Raw genomic sequence first — 19,358 nt, forward strand, 5'->3', positions numbered from 1 at the left:
ATGGCCCACTGGCACTAATAATGCGCATCTGGCTGGATGGATCCGGTCGTTTGACGTTTGGCTTCAAGAAGTCAGGTGAAAATCAGTGAGTGCCATGCCTAGCGCCTGGCAAAGAACTAATATAATTACTACTTGAAAGAATTGTTCCGATATCAAGGAAACAGGTCTTCTACACTCTGCTCTGTGTGCGACACCCGTGTCTGCATCTGACCTGACTTTATTTGCTTGCTGGAGACGCGAGTGACTAGCAGTACTTCGTAGTAATATTCTAGCGTTAGCTGCCATTCGTGGATAATCTGTAGTCTGTACTAGTTCAACAGCAGCATCATCATCATCGCCATGTCTCACTACACACTGCTTAGCATCGTGTTGTTCAGCTTTCTGGTGGGGCATTCCGGTAAGTGACACCCTCACAGCATGCTAGTGAAGCTCAGATACGCAGTTTGGTTGCTTCTCAATTTTGGGGTGTTGGTTCGCAAATAAATTGAAATAATGCCAAAATATAATTCAGATCCCAGACTTTGCCTGTCTTTGGTACGGTGCATGCAAGCAATACTCGTACCAAAAATGCAAAACCCATGGGGTGCTCATTATTTTTTCTAGACACACAGTGAAGAGTGGATTTGCTGCACGATCCATGGACCTAGTCCGCTGGCTGTTGATGTACTTTGCACACATTGTCACCGTTTCATTTGTCTGTATGATATTTCAATTTGTTTAGCTATAGTTTAATACAGGGAATAATTTACTTTCAATCTTTTGCATAGCAATTTTGCTACGCAAAGTCAAACTTGAATAGCAATTCAAAAAAGTTGCGTGGCAATTTTCTTCAACACTTGACAACCGTCCTTCTGGAGAGCTGATCAGAGTGCAAGCTCAGACCACAAGTACACTGTAACACCTTAGTTGCAAACCTAGCCTGGTGCCAGGATGCATAGCTCAGCACTTTCGAAGCTCCGTGCCCTTATTTTATCCCTAAAAGGCACACCCGGCATGTACACGGTGCATCATAGGGTACAGTGAAAAATCAGTGCACCGCAGTTTTCTGCGACACATTTCTGAAGTTGCTTCGCACCTCAGAAGAATTGCGTAGCGAACTGCGATGCGATACCGGTTAAATTATTCCCTGAATTATAACAATCTTGGCACAGATAGTCCGTTTCAACTCAGTCAACTCCGTCAAACTTTTGAGTATAATGTGTTAGATTAATTCTTATGCTCGCGAAACTAAATGGCCACCAACTACTGTCATGGACATGGAAATCCAGTCGATTGACCGGGGGCCGGCGTCCTCAGCGCGTACAGAACGCTGCGTGCAGGGCACATGTTGATCCGATGCGAACATGTTAACCTGTCCCCACAGAATAACGCGGACGAAATCCTAAAATTATGCGCATAATTATGCGGGCGAAAACAGGCCATTATGCGGCAAATATGCGGGATTATGCGGCAAATATGCGGTATAATGCGGTCATTATGCACGAGTTCTCTGTTATTTGTACAACTTTAGCATACAGTTTCATGCAAGTATACTACTTTGTCGTACAAACTCATGCACCGGTACGACTTTGTAGTACATTTCCAGCATCATGTGCTATTTTCTTGTACATTGCCATGAATAACGCGTTTTTTATGCAAAATCTCTCGAAAACACGGATGACAGCCAATAGCGCGGAAAATTGCGCGTCGCGGAATCGCGGTATCCTGTGGGGACAGGTTAACAGTGCGCTGCAGCGCATAAATGCATGTGTGTACCGCTTATCCACGGCGGCATGGCCAGCGCCCTGGGGCCGCTAGACGTGCGACCGGATTTCCATGTCCACGGCAGTAGTATAGTATTGTGGTGATGCTGCTCATTACCCGAACAGGTTTATCCGTGTGTGTGTGTGTGTGTGTATTCTTCAGCCTTGCAAGCTGTTGAATGGTGCAATCCCAGCACAAGCTGCTATGGCTTCTGCCGTAGCATCGCTATCATCGCCTCCGGCGAGTGGCGTCAAATGGTGTGTGTGTGTGTGTGTCCCATATGATGCAGTGGTATGTGCAGCGATTTCCAATCGAGAGGTTGCGGGTTCGATTCCCGACGATCATGGTCACACACGTCTTTCTTCTCTTTCTCAGACTCCTCCTGACTTTTCTTTCATTCTCCTGGGTGGTGACCAACAGCCAGTGCATGCCGGAGTAAGTGGTGTGATGTGTGTGCGGGAAAAAAAAGAGACCAAAAGTAGGGATTCGCTGGCCAGAAAAAGCCACTTCATAGCTGTGTGGTATAGACCAGGCTGAATAGTGGCGGTCATTTCTTCAGCCTTGCAAGCTGTTGAATGGTGCAATCCCAGCACAAGTTGCTGTGGCTCCTGCTGTAGCATCGCAATCATCGCCTCCGGCGTACTTCATTTTGCTTACGGGAAACGCGTGGCAACATGAACCAGTTGACTTGGCCTCAGCTTGTTTGGTCCACCGTGCTATGCATTTCCCGTAAGCGTACGAATTGGGCGTCAGTTAAATACGCACCTGTTTCCATTCTAGCTTGTGTGCATACTACAGTATGAGTATAGGCAGATGTATCAGTAAGCGCTTTGCCTTGATGACTAGAAGCATGTCTACTCAAGTATCTCTGTGCATCTACTGTTCTCCACATGAGATGCTAAGCTGTGTTTGCATTATACTTGTGGGTACGTGAAGCGTGTGGGTACAGTGAGGGCTGCGTCCCACCCGCCTGTGTGGATTCACAGGAAGTGTGAGTTACGAAGTCTGAAGAAAATGTTGAACGGTCTCTGCTGGGATGACGACTACACCATAGCTCAGTGGTTAGAGCATCGCTAGCTACAAGCGAGGGTCCCTGGTTCGAGTCCTGGTGGTGACAGTCAATTTTTTCTTCAGACTTTTTCCGTTTGTGTCTTTCCCTCAAACTAGTCAAGATTATACTTTTTCTGTCTTGATGTTACGTGTAGCTGCGTACATCCAATGCGGCACGAGTTCTTGTCCACCCACCGGTTACCCAGACAAGATTGCTTGCTGTACGGTCAACTTCGAAAGCTACTGCTGTGATCCGGCGTCTATCCTAGCCGGCTGGTTAGTCTGTTTGTGTGTTTGTTTGTTTGTTCGCGTGTACTCGTCTGTTTGCGTGTGTGTGTGTGTGTGTGTGTGTGTGTGTGTGTGTGTGTGTGTGTGTGTATGGTCACACACGTCTTTCTTCTCTTTCTCAGACTCTTCCTGACTTTTCTTTCATTCTCCTGGGTGGTTACCAACAGCCAGTGCATGGCGGAGTATGTGGTGTGATGTGTGTGCGGGAAAAAAATGAAATGAAAAGACCAAAAATAGGGATTCACTGGCCAGAAAAAGTCACTTCAAAATAGCTGTATGGTGTAGACCAGGCTGAATAGTGACGGTCAATTCTTCAGCCTTGCAAGCTGTTGAATGGTGCAATCCCAGCACAAGTTGCTATGGCTTCTGCCGTAGCATTGCTATCATCGCCTCCGGCGATGGGCGTCAAAGGTCAAGGTGTGTGTGTGTGTGTGTGTGTGTGTGTGCATCTGTGTCTGTTTTCTGTGTGTTGACTGCACGCCGGTCTGTCTGTTCATGTTTGTGTGTGTTTACTGTTTTTCCTTCTTCTTTCTTGTCTGTGTTTGCCCGTCAACCTCTCTGTCTCTCCGTGTCTATACCGGAGTCTGCTCTGGCCTATTTTCAAACTAACCTTATGGCTGCATGAAATCGATTTTAACTGAGATTCCTCTACAGACACCCCTTGACTGGTTTTGGAAAGCTGTAGATCTTTATTTAATTCCTCTCCTGTTTCTGTATCCGTGCCGCTGTAGCTGCCTGTTGTATGGGCTTTGCATGCATGGACATGCGTGCACTTTGACTGCTCCTCTTCTTTGTGATATCTTTATGTGTGTGTGTGTGTGTGTGTGTGTGTGTGTATGTGTGTGTGTGTGTGTGTGTGTATGTGTGTGTGTGTGTGTGTGTGTGTGTGTGTGTGTGTGCGCGCGCGCGCGTAATTCAGAATATTTGCTGGCACTCAAGAGCAGTGACCAACAGGACTGTTGCCACTATTCTCTTTTGTTTTCTGTGAAATCCCTGTCCAACGCCGCGCTGCTGGTTCTCCGTGCACATTTTTTTGCTGTCGTAGGGCCATCGGAGTCATCGTGACCGGCTGCATCATGACAGTGGGTGCCATCTTCCTGTGCTGCTTGTGCTGCGCGTGCTGCCCGCTCTTCCACTATCGCCGGAACACCAGCCAAACGACGGTCGTGACCGCCACCAGCTACCAAGCAGTGCCCCAGGGCGCACCAGCGTACCAAAGCGCACCGGCATACCAGGCCGCGCCGTACCAAGCAGCGCCGTACCAAGCTGCGCCGTACCCGGCTGCCGCAGATACCAAAGCGAGTAAGTGGAAATGATGGGATCAAGTAAGACCTTGGCTTTTTTCTGCCTACTGTAAACCCGGAAACCTTCACAACCCGGAATCCTTCGCGGTTTTCGCAATGGGCGTGAAATCGCACAAGTAAGCCGGCGCGAAATGTAGAACTGTAGTAAAGAAACTGAGAAAATAGACTCCAATTGCAAACATCTCCAGGTGCAACTTTTTCTGTGCTCGCGAAGTAAAGCCGGCGCAAAAGTTTCCCGACTTGCAGTACAGTATCTGCATGTAGTTCTAATCTGTGGACCGTGCATGGACATGGACATGCAAGCACATGGACATGCAAGCATATGGACATGCAAGCACATGGACATGCAAGCAGCATCCTTAGCAAAACAAAACACTAGCACTGGTATATTCCGCTGTACACGGAGCGACACCAGACCAGCCCTTACGTTTCGGCGAATGGCATTGAACACAGTTGTCATGGACAAAACCATGACCGCGCAGATCAGGATCGGTTTATCCTTTTCCTTTTTGTTCTCTTTTCACGATCTGTTTTGATCCCTTTACTTTTTTGATATCTTTTTGATAAGAACTCCACCACAGGTGCTTTCCTGACAGAATTTCAAGTTGACGTCATATTTCATGATGGAGTGCGCGTTGTACACGTATTATCAGACATACCCTGGACCTGTGGTTGGACAAATCCCCATTTGATCCCGTACAAACTAGTGCAAGGAAACACGTGTGATGCGTTGACACCCAGTACAAATGTCGAACATCTCTCATGCAAGGAGCATCGCATCCTAAAAATGAGAAAAAGAATCGTTCGGCCTCCTTTCAGTGTGCAATGTCCAGCGTACATCAGGCTAAATGGATTAGGGTCTGCAGTTCAATGCTTGCTGTGAGGCCAGAGTGGACTGCTACTTGCTAGCGGACTACAGTCCATTTAAAAAATAAAAAATAAAAATAGACGCGTGGTATTTTTGAAATATCTCAAATTTGGCTGGAATGTTTCGAGAATTTTTCGGGATGTTGCTCAGGTCCTTCCCCCAATTACTCTCATATAGATTTCTAAGCGATCGGTTAGCAAACACCCAATTTCGGAATTTTTATGCACAAAGTGATCACAGATTTGATGTGGTATAGATGCTGGCCTAAACGGTTTTTTGAAATCACGTGTCTATATTTTTGAAATGCACTGTAAGTCCACACGTGCGGGTAGCTAGGTGTGTTGCTGTATATCTGTCTGATAACAAACCTGCTGCTGTTGTGAGCGCACTCTGCACCGAGAGTATGTCGACCATGACCCCCTCCCCCTAATGGTCGACCAGCTACGCCCCTGAAAACCCGCTTCAAGAAGTAAGACAATGAAAATTGAAACTCTAAATGATACAACGCATTTGTCCAAATGCGCTATAAACCATGAGCGAAATCCATGCCTCGAACAAGTCTGAGCTAGGCAAGTAAGCATGTTAGTAGAGTATGTTATTCCCGTAGCTATGCAGAAGACGTTACTTCAGTAACGTCTGGCGCTAGCCAGGGTCCACACAGCTTTAATTCCCGTAGCTATGCAGAAGACGTTACTTCAGTAACGTCTGGCGCTAGCCAGGGTCCACACAGCTTTAATTTGGTGTTTGTTTGTTTGTTTGTTTGTGTCACGGCTGGAGCTATCCCGTATCTGTCCCGTATCTGTCCCGTATCTGTGACTACAAAGGCTCTACAGGATTGTACATAACAGCTGTCCACAATATTTGCGGGCTCCTGTATCTGTCCCGTACCGTACCAATATTCGTCGTATTATGTATACGACTCCCTGATGTAGAGGGAGATTTGGAAAGAAATAGGGAGACGAAGAGGAAATTAAATTAGAATAGACGCCGATTAGGTGATAGGATGCGTCAGCATAAACATACTTTGGAAGAGAGATCCCGTCGTCTCCAAAATAAGCGTGAACGAGCGATTCAGTGCCGGTCACAGGAAACGTCGGAAGAGAGATCCCGTCGACTCCAGAACGCCCGTGATCAGTAGAGTCCGGCGGTACCAGGCAACGTCAGGACAGACATCCCTTTGAGTCCAGAACGCCCGTGATCGGCAGAGTCTAAGCCGATCCCAGGAAACGTCAGGACAGACATCTCGTCGAGTCCAGAACGTCCGTGATCGGCAGAGTCAGCGCCGGTCCCAGTAAACGTCAGGACAGACATCCCGTCGACGCGCAGAAAAACTAAATCTGCAGCCTCTTTTGCCGTCGAACAGGATACGTTTTTATATAGGAGACTGTAAATTTATGTAATGTCCAAATTTCGACGTGAGCAGCAGGTCACTCGCGTTGATTTTTCGACGTGCGAGCCAAATAACGCGAGCTGAACTTTCGCGTCGCAGACATCCCGTCGACGCGCAGAAAAACTAAATCTGCAGCCTCTTTTGCCGTCGGACAGGATACGTATTTTAGGAGACTGTAAAGTTATGTGATGTGCTCCACAGGCAACCATGCATTCGGCGTCGTCATTGGCTCAACAGGTTAATGCACATGTATTACTACAAAAAGGCCAGAAAATCCGATTCCTGTATTAAAATCAACTAATGTTCGCTGGCGATTTAATTTCGCTGATTTCGCCGCTTGGTACCAACCGGCCAAAGTAAATCGCAGGCCAACGTTTGTCATATAGGCAAATGATGCATGATTGAGCAATGGATGCATGTGAGAGCAAAAATACCGATCGATTTCAAATTTGACGTGAAACTGCGCGTCACGTCGGAAATAACGTGCATCTTAACCTCTCTAATAGAGAGGTTTCTATTTTCTCATCGGCCAAAATTTGTTGATTTACAATATAAGGAGATAAAAAGAAAAGAAGGAGCAAAACAAAAGTAGATGATTATTAGAGAAATAACAATCCGCAATAAATTCTGCAAATACTTTTGCCTAACTCATAAGCAAACCGATTGAAACGTTTTTGCAATACAGTGATGTGGCCAATCAACGAAAAAGACATTCCCATCAGTTCTTATAACATGTACGATGAGCTAGGCAAAAAAGCATAAAAGCATAGCGCAGGGCCCTGAGCTTCCAAGCTCTCTCGTTTGGTATTTGTTTGTTTGTGTGTTTGTTTGTTTGTTTGTGTCACGCCTGGCGCTATCCGTATCTGACGGCAAAAAAGCATAGGATGTTATAAATTTTTCAATTCTCCTTTTTTTTCAGGCATATCCTGGGATTCGAACCCGCACTATCGCCCTACATGCATTCCCCCATACACTTCGCATTCATACCCATTCTTCCAAGTTGCTTTACGTTATTATCTTGCGTTTGAAAGCCCTATTTGAATATTGCGGGCAGCTGTATGTGGCCAGCTGTGTTTGATGGTACGGTACAGTACGGGAGACGGTGTCGTATTACCCTCGATCGTACCTGTCCCGTACCTATCCCCTACCGTACCGTGCCATCAAAGACGGCTGGCCACAATGCATATTCAAATAGGGCTTTCAAATGCAAGATCACAATGTGAAACAACTTGGAAGAATTAGTATGTATGCGAAGTGTATCGGGGGATGCATGCAGGGCGCGCGATAGTGCGGGTTCGAATCCCAGGTTATGTCTTAAAAAAAAGGAATTTTTTAAAGAATTTATAACATCCCTATGCTTTTTTTTTGTCTAGGTCATCAAGGCAAAAAGCATAGCGTAGGGCCCTGAGCTTCCAAGCTCTCTCGTTATTATGGTACTGCTGTAAGTACATGTATTTTCCCCGGCAATAGTGGATGGCGACTGGCTTATCTTGCAGCACCTAGTTTCCGGCTTTTGTTGCGAAGCCTAGGCATCAATCTTGAAGTGGTCTTGCTTTTTTTCCCGCAGAAAAGCACAAGCATATTACTGCGTTCACGGTGAATATCATTGTGTTGATGGTCTGGGTCTTGACAGGTACTGATACGGTCTGTGCATCTCTGTTTCATTTCGTTCTGCCCTTTTCACTGCAGACCCACCGGCATACAGCTAAGCACCAGTTGATCGTGCGTGTGTGTGTGTGGGGGTGGAGAGGTAAAAAAATGCTGATTTTCTGAGGCCAGGAAAGTAGTCTGAGATGCGTGAGGGCTGTATTGATGATCTCATGCCTTGCCGCTATCTCAAGATTTGTCCTGGAGTGTTCTCTGTTCAACACCAATCTGTTTGATGATTGGATATTCTGCTTTGTGCTAGCTCGATGCGTTTTTACGAAGGGAGAGAGATAGAGAATCTTGCTACCCAGTTCCCATGTACGCATTTTTATACTGTTGTGCGTATTTGTCTTTATTTAAATAAAAAAAGAAGTCTAGGCTCTTTTATTTTAGCTGGAACCTATAGTTCACCAGCAGCCTGCTCAACACAACCCGCTTCTCATCCGTTTACGTGCTGCTTTGAGATCACACTCACTGGCGCCCTCACAGGTTGATTGCCACCGAGAAAAATCAATCATTGTAAATTTCACAACAAAAGTTCTTAACCGTGCACAAAGCAGTTGTGTGTGCAGTCGAGGAGCATAACATCACGAATCGGACGGCGTGATTCCGAAAGCAACGTTTATCTGTAGTTGCTCACTCTGTCGAGTCTGGGGAGTTTTGTACTCTTGCTAGTACTTTAATTTTAATTCCCGTAGCTATGCAGAAGACGTTACTTCAGTAACGTCTGGCGCTAGCCAGGGTCCACACAGCTTTAATTTGGTGTTTGTTTGTGTCACGCCTGGCGCTATCCCGTATCTGTCTCGTACTGTACCGTACCATCAAAGACAGCTGGCCACAACATTCAAATAGGGCTTTCAAACGAAAGATCATAACGTGAAGCAACTTGGAAGAATGAGTATGAATGCGAAGTGTATCGGGGAATGCATGTAGGGCGATAGTGCGGGTTCGAATCCCAGGTGATGCCTTGAAAAAAATAGGAGAATTGATAAATTATAACATCCTCCTGCTTTTTTTGCCTAGGTCATCAAGGCGGTAGACGGTGTCATATTACCCTCGACCGTACCTGTCCCGTACCGTACTGTACCATCAAAGACGGCTGGCCACAATATTCAAATAGGGCTTTGAAGTGCAAGATCATAACGTGAAGCAACTTGGAAGAATTAGTGTGTATGCGAAGTGTGTCGGGGGATGCTTGCAGGGCGATAGTGCGGGTTCGAATCCCAGGTTATGTCTGAAAAAAAACATCCCTACCGTAAAGTCGCGGATAAAAGCCGGGCTTATAAGCATTATAAGCCGCTTTCTGCATCAGGCTTTTAATGCGAACCAGGCTTGTATGCAAACCATGCTTATATGCACCACTGATTTTTTTGCCAGGCTTGTATGCACATTGGCACGCGTAGATCTACCACTGACTACCGGTATGGCGGCAGTTTTACTATGCACCGTAGATAGCGCATGCACTCTTGACCTACCCCTACCCGATCCGCGTTTGCATAGAAGCCAGGCTTCTACGCGCGACAGGCTTGCATGCATTTGACCCGTTTGATTTTCCGGCTTCTATCCGCGATGTGCTTGTATGCAAACCCGGCTTTTATCCGCGACTTAACGGTATGCTTTTTTTGTCTAGGTCATCAAGCCGGGCGGCAAGAAAGCATAGCGTAGGGCCCTGAGCTTCCAAGCTCTCTCGGTTTTTTTTTATTTCACCGTCCAATGGCAGAAGCCACTATTTATTTTATTTCACCGTCCAATGGCAGAAGCCAATGAAAAGGAGGGGGCGTTAGCCAGCCATGGCAAGAGAAGAAAAAAAGGAAAGTACATGATAATCGGAAGAAAAGAACGCATCAGCAGAGTGAAATTTATCACCATGTTGACCATTGTGAATAGTGGAACTTGATCCGGTATTTGTACGGGCTGGATTCAACTTCAGAACCAGGGAGTCGTAAAATACCGGTATTTTACGACTCCCTGTTCAGAACCACAATCTGGGTTTTGGATTTGCTCCTCAAACCAGGGGTGTCGGACACACTGTGGCCTCTACGGTATTGAACGTACTCGAAGTGCTACTCTTTGCTTCCTCGGGCACCCCGAGCAAATTTTTAGCAGACCCCCACCCTTCAGAGTACATTACATTGCATTCTTTAGATGGCTGACCGTACCACTCCTGCGCTCCTGCCAAATGTTGTCATAATTTGTGATGAGAAGCCCTGCACTGAGCATCTGGTATATGCAAAGTAGTTCTATACGCACTTCCACGGGCAGGAAACAGAGACAAGTAATAACTGCATGAATAGCCGCTGTAATAATGTCAAGTAGAATGGCGTTTACAGTTACGACCGACTTTCTCTTGCGAGAGCACAGAAGCCCGGCGCTGTTGTGACCCTTTTTGGCTTTTATTGCGTTGTAGTTTAAAACGTGTGTGTCTCTTCATTCTCTGCACGGTGTCGTGAATGGCGTAAGCGAGAGTGGCAATCCCACCACACGTGCAGGAGTGCACTTGATATAACAATAATACTGATAAAATACCGTATTTTCTCTATAAATAAGAGCCCGGGGTTCTTATTATTTCAGTGATAGCTCTATCCGCGCTACTACATATATTAGAGACTGGGCTATTATTGGAGACTTCTTTTATTTTTTCAATGCTCCGCTATCAAGCCAACTTCAGTCTAAAGCTGTGTTCACTACTGGCGCATGTACGCGTAAAACCACGCGTTTGTGCGTATTCTTGCTGGCTTTTGGGGCACCATGCGTACGGGAAACGCGCCAAAATGGAAATTTCAACATGTTGTAATTTTCAGCGCGTACCAGCGTACATGCCAGTCACTTTCACTGGCAGGGTAAACAAGATTAGTACCCGAAGGCGCCGCATGCCCTAAATACGAGCCGAATTTGCTGTTTTTTGTGAAAGCCTCTACGCACGTTTGGGCACGCATGAACCGCAAGCGTACCGCGTCCACATGCCAGTTGGGAACAAAGCTTCAATAGTTATAAACTGACCATACCAAGACAAAAAAAACTAACACAAACCTCCCAGTTACAAATATGTGTTTGGCATGCTGTACTGCTGTTTTACATGAAGTCGATATACTTGTTGCATACTCCAATTGTTTGCCTGCGCTACTATTCGAGACTGTGCTCTTATTACCGTATTTTCTCTATTAAGAGCCCAGGATTCTTATTTTTTCAGTGACAGCTCTACCCGCGCTACTATTGGAGACTGGGCTCTTATTTTTTCAATTGTCAACTATCAAGCCAACTCCAGTCTATACAGGCATAAACTGACCATATCACTGAGCCTGATTTTTCAACCCTAAACTCAGGAATATTGTCAAAACAGATGTTTCACAATAGCATTGGCGCCAGGAAGGAAGCAGTAGACCGAAAACTTCCTTACAAATATGTTCTTGGCATGTTGTACTGCTGTTTTATATGCAGTCAATATACTTGTTGCATACTCCAATTGTGACCCGCGCTACTACCGGGTATTAGAGACTGTGCTCTTATTATTTCAAACCACCCTCGCCCCGGGTCATTATTGGAGACTGGGCTATTATTGGAGACCTGGGCTGTTATTAGAGAAAAGATGGTATTTCAAACAACCCTCACCCTGGGTCATTATTGGAAACTGGGCTTTTATTAGAGAAAATACGGTAAGTGAACTGCCTGAAAAGAGAAGAATGCCAGACCCACCAGGACTCTTTTTTCTCTTTTCAGGCAGTTCACTTCCTCCACTGATCCTTTGAATTTGAAGTTCTCCCAATCCTTTAAAAATAAGAAAATAACATTAAGTGTGTGGCAAGGGAGGCACGGACACAACACATGCAGTCACATCCGGTTAGTGCTCATGTAGTTGCAAACACAGACCATATCTGAGTCTGGCGTTGGCCACACAAGCTGCGAATCTCATCGTGGCCAGGCTCAGCGTGGAAGTAAGCACACGAGGCATAGCTTCTGAAGGGACACACAAAGGGCTAGAGTCAAAGCTATGATGCAAATTACAAGTCAATGAACGGTTTGAGCGGTTTCTTAAGTCAGTGCCGCGAACAGCTCGGAGAATGGCGAAATTAGTTTAAAAATAGGTATAATGTTGTCATGGCGATCCTCATTACATGGATAATGGAAGTGGTGAAAGAACCTATGCAATGCCACACTACGTGTACAGGTACACACGTACTCAATCCGCGGATAGAACTGTTTCGTCCTTTGTGGACTCATCCGCTCACCACAGAAAATGAGGCAAAAACTTGATGGCTGATAGCAATGCAAAAGGAATTGTTCAAAGGTAGATTTAAACCAGGCCTGAACGTACCTTGCCCTAGTGCTCAAGTGCATGCACGCATGTACATGTACTTCGAAATGCAGATGTATCTGAGTTTTACTATGTACACAATCATGGCTTTCCCTCCATATTGGCCTATATTCTCTGGCCACGGGAAGGTGAAATAAATAAATAAATAAATAAATTTAAAAATAATAATGATAATCTGTAAGCATTGGTACAATCTAGACGGACGTGGCTACAGTATGCTGTCAAGGCTGCACCGGGGATCACTGACCAACTTCCTGAGCCTGGATACCAGTCTGTGGTTATCACCTTGGCGGCCGAGAACCCACACTGCACGCAACGCAGGATGGTCCCGAACCACGCGCTCAAACCTATCCAAAAGCGCCGCGTCGAATGTGAAGCAAATCCCATTCAAATCCAACAACAGCAGCTCTGGGCACGACTCCACAACTTCAATCACACATGACACAGGCACGGCGTCATCCCCGCAGAGATAGGAGAGACGTGCAACAGTCAACTTCTTGCAGGAACACAGGGCTCGACAAGTTGACACAAAGCCACCACTGCCAACCTCATTCCAGCGCACATCAACGTCTTGCAGACTGCCTGACAAAGATAGGAGAATGGATGGCAGCCCGTCACCATCACTCCACGCATTCAGGCTGAGATCAAGCTTGCGTACATTCTTGCAATGCTGGAGACCATCAGCTATGGGTTTCAAGTCAGCTTTACAGGTGCGGCAATCAGACATGTTTATAACTTCAGGATCAATGCAGGAATGTGCGTGAAGACAAAATCCGACAGGCGCACTGAGCAGAAGAGAAAGGCGTACCTTTGATAAATTCACACCACCAGAGAACACTTGCGTGAAGAACGAGCAATGGCCATCGCAAGACGCACCTTGATACAGACAATGCTCATAGTGAGCTGCTAGAAGTTGAGCAAGGTATCTGCGTTCCTCCTCGGATTGCGATGGTCGGATTACAGGTGTGTTAATGGTAGTGACCTTGGCCGCGCAGTCCTCGACAGGTGTTGGAGCCGACATCTTGGCACTACGACGCATCATTCTCTCACATCGTGATGCCGCAACAGGATTAACGTGCCGCACTGCCTCAAGGAATGCACCGTTGTTTGGTTCCGCAGTCTCCTTCTTCCACACTTTGACAAGAGTGACGAGGAACAGTTCATCCGTCAGCTCTCTTCCACGCGGCAGTGCACTCTCAACACGCTGGTAACCATTGCCCTCCCCGTATATGCTCTCCATCAGCTTGTCAGAAAGCTCCTTCATTTCCGGATACGTCAGTTGAGCGCACAGCATGCTCTGCATTCTCTGAAGCTCTGTCTTCGCAGGTGTTTGCCGTGAGTAGTTGTCTATGTCAGCCATGAGGCGAGAGTCAGCAATGCTAGACAGCGATGATGTGTGCCCGGCACAGATCAACTGCCAGAGATGTGCCATGATAAGAGAGGATGCCTTGGGCGGTGACAGTGCGATCAGGAAATGCCAGAATGTGGCCATGTGACCGCTGTAATGGCCAACTTGCCTCACCAGCCACGCAGCATCATGCTCGTCCTTCACTGCTGCATGCGAAATGTACCACGCGGCTAGGAACTCCTGAATGGACAAATGTGCAAATCGGTACTGCCGAATGTGGATCGAGCCATTGTCCTTGTATGCAAGCAGCAATCCAAGGTGATGCTCAACATCACTCAAGTACACAGTCTTAACATCTGCCTCACTGAACACAGCTTTTTGCACCACCAGCATTGACAGTGCAAAGTGGGAAACCTCTTTCAGCAGCTCAATCGTCTGGGTATCGACTGCACTAAACGAGCCATAGGCTTTTCCTGCGTGCCGCTCCACAACACGCAGCAGTAGCGACTCGTACAGCGCTGTACTTGATTCCGGCAAGCCTAGTCCGTTTACGAACATCTCGCATGTCAGCGCTGCAAACATTGGCGTTCCCATCAATGCCAGTATATCCGGCTTGGAGCTCAACTTCTCCAGCATGGCTTCCGCCTTCTCACCGCCAACCACTTTTCTCACATACGTCTGCACATTCTCCGCTGAAAAGCCCATCACCTCCACTTGTTGATGGTATGCTCCACATTGGGTGAGCTTGAAGGCGTCCGCACATGGCCGCGATGTCACAACAACGTGTGTATCCACACTGCCCTTTCTCAGCAGCATCTGGGTGATGTATTCGCTGCATCCCTCCAGACTGCACTCGTCTAGACCGTCGAGTACAATGCACAGGCGAGACGGGTGACTTCGAAAGTAGCGAGCCATCTCCAATATTTCGTCACTCTCCATATTCAAACCTGCAAATCGTCGCGTCAGCAGCTCACACAAGGTAGACGCAGCTTGCACTTTGCCCAGCCGTAGCTCCACAGCCAACACCAAGTCAAACGTCTTGGTCCACAGCTCGCCAGTCGCCCACAGGTACTCCAACATTTGTAAGAAGATCGTGGATTTTCCACTACCGGCGCTGCCGAAAGCGAGCACATTGTTCGTCTCCGCTGACTCGTCGTCATTGTTTCGAGCCAGCAATCCCACCGCAGTGCTAGCAGCATTGCCAGGCGCAAGCTTACTTCTGGTGAAGATGTCCGCAAGCTCGATACCAGTGCATGTACTCGTCTTTGGAGATAACTTGGGTGGTTTCGCGTTGAAGTACTCCAACTGGCGCGCTCGCTCGGGTCCTGATGAAAAGAACGATTCGTTGAAGAGCGTAGCCAGTTCGTCCTTTGTCAGCAATGTCAAATTGACAAACAGTTCGCTCAGTGGGATTTTCGGATCGCTACCGAGGCCAGCGCTAATTTGAATGCCACTCTTCTGGACAGCGTCACACAGTAATGTACGTGCTTGCAGAACGGTAGCAGGCACCCGTTGTCGTTGACCAGCCGCCATTACCACTTCAATGGTGCTGGTAAATATTGAGGATGATGATAATTACCGGGACTGCTGTGGAGCCACTACAGACAGTATAGATGTTGCGGGTCATCTTCCTCCTCTCTTCTGATCTGTCCTCGCATAGAGAGTGCTGGATACCCGATTGCAAAGACAGCGGCACGGGTAGCAGTGTCGGTGGCGGAGGCAAAGTCGCCGATTTTCGGGTACGATGGCGGGCGGGAGCAAATTTGTAGCTCCTGGCTCAGCAGCATCTGTTCTCTTCCCCAAGGATCCAGAGTGGCCCAAGGACCACGTTTTCTTCATTGAGGAGCTATCCAAGAATGGAGTGAAGCCAGAGGAGTTGCTTCTAGTGGACTTACACGGAAAGCCAGGTTGGTGTGTAGTAACGTTGTCCTGCCCAGCTGTGAGAGATAGGATCGCGGCAAGTGGAGTCCGGATCGCCGGTAAGGATGTGCATGTTATTGTTGGAGGCAGCCAAGTCACTGTGGTGTCCTTGTTCGGCTGTCCCTTGCATTTACACGATGGAGCGTTAATCAATTCTTTGGAGGCACATGGGAAAGTTTTCGGTCAGCCGACGAGGAAAACAGTCAAGCATGGAGATTATGCTATCGAAACAGGAACCAGGCAGATTCGAATCAGCTTGCAGAAAGGAGTACCGAGTACGCTGAGAGTAGGTAGTGTCACTGTACGTACATGGTACCCTGGCCAAGTACAGACATGCTACCTCTGTACACAGACTGGCCACGAGGCAAGGTACTGTCCAACACGCAAGAGTAGCAACCAGGCGTACGCAGGGGCCGAGGGTCAAAGCAGCCAGACCCAGGCAACCCCAAACACGCATGCAGCAGAGAAAGCACTGTACTCACAGGTCACACAAGGTCAGAGCAATACGCAAGAACGGCATGGAAATACCGTAGCGAACACAAATGAAAGTGCTGAAGGCGGACAACAGGAAAAAGACGCATCAACCCCAGGCCGGGGAGAAATACACCCGACCGAACACAAGGGAAAGCACCCCCTCGACGGGATCTCAGAAACCTCACAGCAGGAAAACGATACCTCCAGCACAGAGCAGAATGAAGAGACAAACCGTACATATGCCTCCGCTGTTGATGAGCGGCATCACAGGCACCCTGACCCCAACAGCGCGGAACAAGCGACTGGCGATGAGTCTCTGCCCCAGGAAAGCCGGTCCGTGCAAGATGAACAACAATCATCTGTGGACTCAGCCAATCCTCCCCAAGGGCTGCAGCAGCAACAGCAGCAGGCCTCTACACCTGTTGCTCCATCGCTGCCACCACCATCCCGAGGTAAAGCCGCCCACTCATCTCCAGATGAAGAAGGTTTTACCCTAGCATCGGGAAAGCACACCTTCGCACCCCATGTCCTGACCCCCACCCAGCTGACCCCCGAGCAGCAGCCAGCATTCAATGTCGACATACAACAGCAATGGGCAAAGCAGGCCAGCGCGAAAGAGATGGCCGATGTTGCCAAACGAGTAGCCGCAAGTCATCGACGGCACTTGAGTAAGTAAGCATCCTAGTAATAGTGGTCAGGAACATTTTTGCGCATATCAATCTGTATTCTACTACTGTGCTAATTCTGCCGACACTCTTACAAATGGCGTCTCTTAATCCCCTAGCACCCAGCTTTTTCCCCTCTAAGTCAAATCTAACCAGGCCTACCAGTATATGTCCTACTCACGATGCAGAACCCCTCCCTGCCCTTCTTGCTGATGTGACATCTAGCCATCCACCCTACACGCCCATAACACATTCATTCCACCTTAGGATAGGCCAACTCAACTGCCAAAGCGCCACTCATAAGATCCCAGTCATTGAGTCGCTACTACACACTGCGTCCCTTGACCTCCTATTCCTCTGTGAGACGTGGTTCTACCAATCACTGCCGGATGCAGCCATCTCAATTCCCGGATACAGCCTCCTGCGTAAAGATAGAGACGGTGCCCGACACTCCGCGATAGGCGGAGGACTTGCTGTTTATATTCGACAATCGCTTATGTGCCATTTCCAACGGCGGACCGACCTTGAATGCAAACTGGAGCACATTTGCGTGGAATTTATAGAATCGCAGAACAGTCGAAAGAATACATTCCACATGTTTTACAGGCCCCCTCACCGATCATCAGCAGAAAAACACGACTTTTTTGTGTCCTTCCAGTCCACCATTGCCAACGCACTGTCAGCCTCAGGCACGACAGTCATTCTCGGTGATTTCAATGCCAAACTCCGACAGTGGAACGCAACAGATGTTGATACGGCAGAGGGCAAACAGCTAGCAGGATTGTTAGACGACCTTGCACTACAGCAAATTGTGCGAAACACCGCAACGCGATACTCAGCTACGGGTAACTGTTAGCCAGTCATCACTTCTCGACCTGGTTATCACAGACGCAGAGCATCGTATATCCGACCTTGAAGTCCTAGATCCGCTATCAGACCACTGTCCCATAATCTTTAAATATCTCTCAGGAAAGCACACCCCAAAGCACCCGCCGCCCCGCTTTGTACCAGACTACGCGAACACTGACTTTCAATCTCTACGACAGAAACTTTCATCTCTTCCACTCCGGGAGTGTATGCTCGGTGCTTCCACCATCGAGAGTGCGTGGTGGGCATGGGAGTCATGCATCACACAAGCCATTGCCAGCTGCTTAGCGTACAGACGAGTTTCATCTCGAAGACAGCAAACCAAGCCTTGGTTCACCCCGCATCTGCATCACCTTCATCGCCAGAAGCAGCGCCTTTTCCGTGCCGCCAAGCGCCACCAAACAGTAGCATACTGGTTAACCTACAAGGCCCAGAGGAATGCATATCAGAACCAGTTAAGAAATGCCAAGACCCTGTACTTCAAGCGCCTCAGTGAGAATATTCACGATGAGCAAGATGCCCACCTTTGGTGGAAGAAAGCCAAGACACTTGCCAACATCTCCTGTAAGAAAGATAAAGTTCCTGACCTAACGTGTGAGGGCTACACGGCACAGAGCGAACCAGAGAAAGCAGAAATGCTCGCGAAGGTATTTGAGCGCCAGTGCACTCCTGCTCACGGTACAGGTACAATACCAGCACCAGCCGACGACTGTCCGAATGAATTATTCTCTCTGCCAGTCTTGGCCGAATCCTCAGTGTACCGGGTGCTCCGAAGGCTCCCGCAGCATAAGGCAACAGGCGGGAACATCTCGAACAGGATCCTCCGAGAGATCGCACCATGTATAACGTCCTCTGTTACCGACCTGTTTAACGCTAGCCTCACCTTAGGTGAGTTTCCTAGTGCCTGGAAGCTGGGAACAGTAATCCCCATATTTAAAAATAAAGGTAACCCGTGTGATCCCTCCAACTACCGCCCTATAACCCTACTCCCAGCTATTGCGAAAGCACTAGACAAGATTGTCGCCACCAAATTCGGTCACTATCTCGAGGTCAACAACATCATTGTCCCGGAACAGTTCGGCTTTGTCCGTGATCGCTCCACAGTTGACCAGCTGATACAGCTCACTACTAAGATCGCCTCGACCATGGATAAACGCATCCCTTACGATGCTGCATTTCTCGATTTTGCGAAGGCCTTCGATAAAGTGCCGCATGACGTGCTTCTCCAGCAACTCGGGACTATCTGCGATGCTCCGGCTACGAGTTGGTTTAAGAACTACCTCGATACGCGTACATTCAGCGTCCGAGTCCAACACCATCTGTCCTCCCCACGTCCCGTCAAGTCTGGAGTACCCCAGGGTTCCCACCTCGGGCCATTGCTTTTCCTGGTACATATCAACAGCCTACCCAGTGCCTCGAAACGCAACCAGCACGCTGATGTTTACCTGTTCGCGGATGACACCGCCGTCGGCCAAGCACGAA

The 19,358-nt window shown here is 48.0% G+C and overlaps 1 protein-coding gene across 1 annotated transcript; it reads left to right on the top strand.

Annotated features, from left to right (window-relative positions):
* Positions 1 to 74: 74 nt before the first annotated feature.
* Positions 75 to 8,846, top strand: LOC135809786 (protein shisa-5-like). The gene is made up of 4 exons (XM_065323215.1): positions 75 to 397; positions 2,949 to 3,069; positions 4,127 to 4,383; positions 8,333 to 8,846. Exons 1-4 carry the CDS (start codon positions 340 to 342, stop codon positions 8,350 to 8,352), a joined length of 456 nt encoding a protein of 151 aa, XP_065179287.1. The 5' UTR covers positions 75 to 339; the 3' UTR covers positions 8,353 to 8,846.
* The last annotated feature ends 10,512 nt before the right edge of the window (positions 8,847 to 19,358 follow it).

This window comes from Sycon ciliatum, chromosome 2 (genome assembly GCF_964019385.1).
Source record: "Sycon ciliatum chromosome 2, ocSycCili1.1, whole genome shotgun sequence".
Classification (NCBI taxonomy): domain Eukaryota; kingdom Metazoa; phylum Porifera; class Calcarea; order Leucosolenida; family Sycettidae; genus Sycon; species Sycon ciliatum.